This window comes from Otolemur garnettii, unplaced genomic scaffold, assembly GCF_000181295.1.
Source record: "Otolemur garnettii isolate 467f Iridium unplaced genomic scaffold, OtoGar3 scaffold00091, whole genome shotgun sequence".
NCBI classification, from domain to species: Eukaryota; Metazoa; Chordata; class Mammalia; order Primates; family Galagidae; genus Otolemur; species Otolemur garnettii.
Genome location: NW_003852486.1, coordinates 4,139,527 through 4,145,131, shown reverse-complemented (window position 1 = coordinate 4,145,131; position 5,605 = coordinate 4,139,527). Strand labels below are relative to the sequence as shown.

The window sequence follows — 5,605 nt, the reverse complement described above, 5'->3', positions numbered from 1 at the left end:
AAAAAAAAAAAAAAAAAAGACCTCATCTCTAGAAATAGCTGGGTGTTGTGGCAAGCACCTATAGTCCCAGCTACATGGGAAGCTCAGGCAAGAGAATGACTTGAGTCCAAGAATTTGAGGTTGCTGTGAGGTATGACACCACGGCACTCTACCAAGGGCATGAAAGTGAGACTCTGTCTTAAAAAAAAAAAAAAAGAACCCCATCTCTAAAAATAGCCAGGTGTTGTGGCAGGTGCCTATAGTCCCAGCTACTCGGGAGGCTGAGGCAAGAAAATCACTTAAGCCTAGTTTGAGGGTACTGTGAGCTATGATGCCATAGGACCCTACCAAGGGTGACAAAGTAAGACTCTGTCTCAAAAAAAGAAAGAAAAATAAAAGATTTCAGTTAGATATTGGAAAGACTTCCCAGTCACCAGCCAAGACCATGTTTAGAGCGAGCCTCTGAGAGGCCTTGATGAGGGAAACAAGATCCTGGAGAGGGTAGCTGGGCATCCCCTGCACCCAACCACATCCCTCTCTCTCCATACTTGGGCCTTTGAGAGCTCACCAAACCCCCACCTCCTCTGCCCCAGCTGGCAGCTAAGGAAGCGAAACTTCGGGACCTGGAGGATTCGCTGGCCCGGGAGCGGGACACCAGCCGGCGGCTGCTGGCAGATAAGGAACGAGAGATGGCCGAAATGCGGGCAAGGATGCAGCAGCAGCTGGACGAATACCAGGAGCTGCTGGACATCAAGCTGGCCCTGGATATGGAGATCCATGCCTACCGCAAGCTCCTGGAGGGCGAGGAGGAGAGGTGGGCTGGGGAGGAGCCAGGGAGGTGGCAGCGGTAGCCTGTGGCCTGTGCCTAACCTTGACAAGGCCCCTCCATGTGGTCTCCCCCTCCCCAGGCTACGCCTGTCTCCCAGCCCCAGTTCACAGCGCAGTCGTGGCCGTGCCTCCTCCCACTCGTCCCAGACACAGGGTGGGGGCAGTGTCACCAAAAAGCGCAAGCTGGAGTCCTCTGAGAGCCGCAGCAGCTTCTCCCAGCATGCACGCACCAGTGGGCGTGTGGCAGTAGAGGAGGTGGATGAGGAGGGCAAGTTTGTGCGGCTGCGCAACAAGTCTAATGAGGTAGGTCGAGTCAGGGTCTGAGGGCCTGCAGCTGTGTCTGGAGAGAGGCAGCAGGAGGCGGGGCTGAAGGTTGGGGAGAGGAGGATCCACCTCTCAGAGGGGCCCTGGACTACTGTGTGGGTCTCCTGCACACTCTAGTTGGAGTCCTGCCTCCTGGACTCATTGGCTGTGAGACCTGGGGCAAGTTATCTTAACCTCTCAGAATGTCAGTTTCCTCATCTATAAAATGGGATGATTAATAAGCCTATAACTCTTGAATTCTGGAAAGAGGAAAGACAGTGTCCGTATGCCTGGCACAGCATTAGTGCCTACAGACCATAGTGCTTCTCCTTGGGGGGAAAGGCAGTGACAGGTGGGCAGGTGGGAGGGCAAGGGAGGGATGGAGGGGGAGGCCCTTGAGCAAGATAAATCCAAGAGCCTGGATGAGCCATCTGCACCTTCCTGTTCTCTATCTTCCTGGCAGGACCAGTCCATGGGCAACTGGCAGATCAAGCGCCAGAATGGAGATGACCCCTTGCTGACTTACCGCTTCCCACCAAAGTTCACCCTGAAGGCTGGGCAGGCAGTGACGGTGAGTGGCAGGGAGCTTGGGGTGCTCTCTATAGTGGCTGGATGGGAAAGGGAGTGCGGAGTGAGTGTCCTTCTCTAATCCCTCTTTTCCAGATCTGGGCTGCAGGAGCTGGGGCCACGCACAGCCCCCCAACGGACTTGGTGTGGAAGGCGCAGAACACCTGGGGTTGTGGGAACAGCCTGCGCACTGCACTCATCAACTCCACTGGAGAGGTGAGTGTGCCCAGGCAGGCCTCTTACTGGGCAAGCCTCCCCCTGGTGGCTAAAGTCAGAGCCATCTGTCCTCAACACAGGGACCCAATTCTGGGCCATCTGCTAGAACACCCCCACCTAGTGGACAGACCAAAAAATGCCTCCCCAGCAGGAGGAGGGATGGAAGGCAGACAGCTAGGGCTGCTCAAGCAAAGCCACACCCGACCCAGAGAGCTGGATGGCATCCCTTGGGGGGAAATGAGCTCTCTAGCTCCAGCACCACTCAGGACAGAGAAGGCAGAAGTCTGGACAAGGGCAGGCCCTCAGAAGGCTCCAGGCGGTCACTGTGGGTAAATGTGCTATATGCCCCTCCCCTTACACTAAGCCCCTGACCCTTGGGCTTGGTACCTTGTCCTCGGCAGGAGGTGGCCATGCGCAAGCTGGTGCGCTCAGTGACTATGGTTGAGGATGACGAGGATGAGGATGGAGATGACCTACTCCATCACCACCATGTGAGTGGCAGCCGCCGCTGAGGCCGAGCCTGCACTGGGGCAACCCTACCAGGCCTGGGGCCAGCCTCTCCCCAGCCTCCCTGTGCCAAAAATCTTTTCATTAAAGAATGTTTGGAACTTTACTCGCTGCCCTGGCCTTTCTTCTCTCTCCTCCTATACCTTGAACAGGGAACCCAGGTGTCTGGGTGCCCTACTCTGGTAAGGAAGGGAGTGGGAACTCTCTGATGCCATGGAATATTCCCATGGGAGCAGTGGACAGGTTCTAGATTTGTCTCATGGGAAGGGGACAGGAGGACAGACGTGGGGCACCTTGGCCCTGCCTCTCTCCCCCATCTCTGTTGCATGTAGCTCTTTTCTCATCCTTTCTCCATCCCTGTTGCATGCGTGTCTTCTCATTCCCCTCATTATTCCTGAGAGAATATTCTCTCTCCTTCTTGCCCCCTCTAATTAATGCCTGCTGCCCCATAAGCTTGCTCCTTCTCTTGCTTCTTTTCCCCTTAGACTTCAAGTAGCAACCCAGAGTCAAAGGCACAACTCCTATTTTCTGTTCCCAAGTCTTCCTGACCCTTCTACCCCTTCATGTCCTCCCTTCTTCTACCTCTTAGGCCCCTATGTCCTCTGGCTCCCTGGGCACAGGACCTACCTTCCTGCCTAGAGGCCAGGAGCCTGCAGGAGTCAGAGCCTGGGCTGGGGCCTGAGCAGTCCCAGACTCGCCGTCCCGCCTGAGCCTTGTCTCCCTCCTCAGGGCTCCCACTGCAGCAGCTCGGGGGACCCCGCTGAGTACAACCTGCGCTCACGCACTGTGGTGTGCGGGACCTGTGGGCAGCCTGCCGACAAGGCATCTGCCAGCAGCTCTGGAGCCCAGGTGGGCGGATCCATCTCCTCTGGCTCTTCTGCCTCCAGTGTCACTGTCACTCGCAGCTACCGCAGTGTGGGGGGCAGTGGGGGTAGCAGCTTCGGGGACAACCTGGTCACCCGCTCCTACCTCCTGGGCAACGCCAGGCCCCGAACCCAGGTGAGTTGCCCCTTTGTCTCCACACCCTGCAGGCAGGACCCTGGCCATTGAGGGGTTAGGACAGGCAGTCCTCTGTAGGGAAGGGCCTTCTCTTCTGCAGCCCGGGGGAGTAGGAGCCTCCTCCTCTTGGGGAGTCCTAGAAAGCCCCCTCCTGCTCCCTGCCTCTTGTCTGAGCCCCAGACTGGAGGGCAGGGCAGGGCTGGGGTGTGAGAGGTAGGGGAGATACCACCTCCTTCTCGGGGCTGGGGAGGGTCTGGGCCAGGTGCTGCCGCTCATACTTCCCTTTCTCTTCTCTCTCAGAGCCCCCAGAACTGCAGCATCATGTAATCTGGGACCTACCAGGGAGGGGTAGAGCAGAGGACTCCTGTTTCCTCCTCACCTCCTGCCCAGCTCCTCCCCTGCACTTGGCCTTCACAGGCAGGGGCTTGAAGCCAAAGAAAAAGAAAAATACCCCTTTGGTTTTTTTCTTCTGTATTTTTTTTTCTAAGAGAAGTTATTTTCTACAGTGGTTTTATACTGAAGGAAAAACACAAGCAAAAAAAAAAAAAATGCATCTATTTCAATCCTAATTTCTCCTGCCTGCCTTTTCCCTGCTTCCAGGAAATTCCAAATCTGCCTTAAAACCAAAGAAAACTTCCTCTGGGAGCCAAGGGATGGGGTGCTTTTACAAGCCTAGTTTTCTGCTTTTGTCCCACCCACTCCCCACCCCCAACCCCTCGGGGTCCCATGACATGGTGCCTAAGAGGCAAGCATGAGGCTTCTCTGCCAGCCTCCTCTAGACAGCAGGCCCACGGCCAGGCCAGCCTCTGAGAGGAGAGAGGACTCTTGGTCCCACTACACCTGGCTAAGACACCTCTGCCTGCCCCATCTCCACCCTACTTTGCCCCGGGGTAAGTCCGTTCTCCCAGGTACCACTGCACTTGCTTTCTCTGCATTTTCCTTAGACAAGAGATGGAAATGAGGCAGAAGGGGGAAGAAGGTGAGTTTGAGCTGCCTTTCTTAGCTCGTCACAATCACTGGAGGGACTGAGTCAAGTGAGGTGCAGGAAGGAGGGAGAGAGAGACCATCAAAAAGGGTCAGAGCCTGCTGTGCCCATCCTCTCCCCTAGAGCAGGAAGGGGAGGGGGCACAGAGCAGTGAGGCAGCAGTTTGGGCAAACACTAAGGATCCCCTTGGCCTCCCCATTTCCCATCTGCACCCCTTCTCTCCAAATCAATACACTAGCTGTTTCTACCCTGGCTGCTGTGGTGTCTTTGTTGGTGGGCATAGTGTGTGCTCTGAGGGCTGACTCACTGACACAGGTGCTTCCTGGACACTGCCCTTCTGCCAGTCACCCTGCCCTGGGGAGACCAGAGTGGGGAAGCCCTCCCAGCGCTTCAGGCACATATCAGGGCACTCAGTGGTGGCTGAGGAGGAAGCAGTGTTGGCCTGAGTGTCGCTCCACCATGTGGTTCTCTCCCAGTGTTTGTCCTTCAGAGAAGGAGGGACTGAAAGAGGGCGTTTCCTTCCTAATTTCTTTCATTCCATCATCACACGAACACTTCCAAGTGCCTTCTCGGGTCCCTGAGCCAAGCACCAATATGGAGACATGAGATAGGCTCTCTCTGAAGTAGTGACATCTCAGACAGGGTGGGAAGGAGCAGGGTTTGCTGCAAAGAAGTAATTAACATCCCTTTGTGCTACGTTGTGTTTAGGTGATGGGACAGGGACATGAACAAGAAAACACATGCAGTATCCTCAGGGAAATTACAGCCCATTGGAAGTCAGAAAAGGAGACTGCTGCAGACAGAAGGACATGTCCAGCAGAGCAGGAGCCTCTGAAGGGAGAAGGCTAGTAGCCTGAGGGTGGGAGGAGCCTAGGCTGAGGGAAGGGGCCCCAAGGGATCACGAGCTTTAGCAACTAACCTTTCTGTGGACCTTATGAAAGGAGTTTCCTTTTTTGCACTACTTTATACGACCCTCATACTGTCTTGAGAGGTGGTTATTGTCCTCCTTTCTCTTGGAAAGGGAGATTCAATTAATGTGCCCAAGGCCACATAGCTAGCAGGTGGCAGAAATCCCAAGATTTTGAAAGTTGTGTTCCCGGCTTGGCGCCTGTGGCTCAAGCAGCTAAGGTGCCAGCCACATACACCTAAGGTGGCGGGTTCGAATCCCCAGCCTGGGCCCGCCAAACAACAATGATGGCTGCAACCAAAAAATGGCCAGGC

The 5,605-nt window shown here is 55.4% G+C and overlaps 1 protein-coding gene across 2 annotated transcripts in view; it reads left to right on the top strand.

The window, feature by feature from the left end:
- The window catches only part of LMNA (lamin A/C), a 23,195-nt gene extending 18,559 nt beyond the window's left edge, over positions 1-4,636 (top strand). The window contains exons 6-12 of one of the 2 annotated variants that reach the window (XM_003795266.3): positions 573-793; positions 888-1,110; positions 1,574-1,681; positions 1,774-1,893; positions 2,295-2,384; positions 3,130-3,399; positions 3,700-4,636. In XM_003795266.3, the coding sequence (XP_003795314.1) occupies positions 573-793; positions 888-1,110; positions 1,574-1,681; positions 1,774-1,893; positions 2,295-2,384; positions 3,130-3,399; positions 3,700-3,726 (1,059 nt within the window). In that variant the 3' untranslated portion in view covers positions 3,727-4,636. Of the gene's footprint in view, positions 1-572; positions 794-887; positions 1,111-1,573; positions 1,682-1,773; positions 1,894-2,294; positions 2,385-3,129; positions 3,624-3,699 lie in introns of those variants that run through there. The other variant, XM_023516449.1, reaches the window with a different exon arrangement.
- The last annotated feature ends 969 nt before the right edge of the window (positions 4,637-5,605 follow it).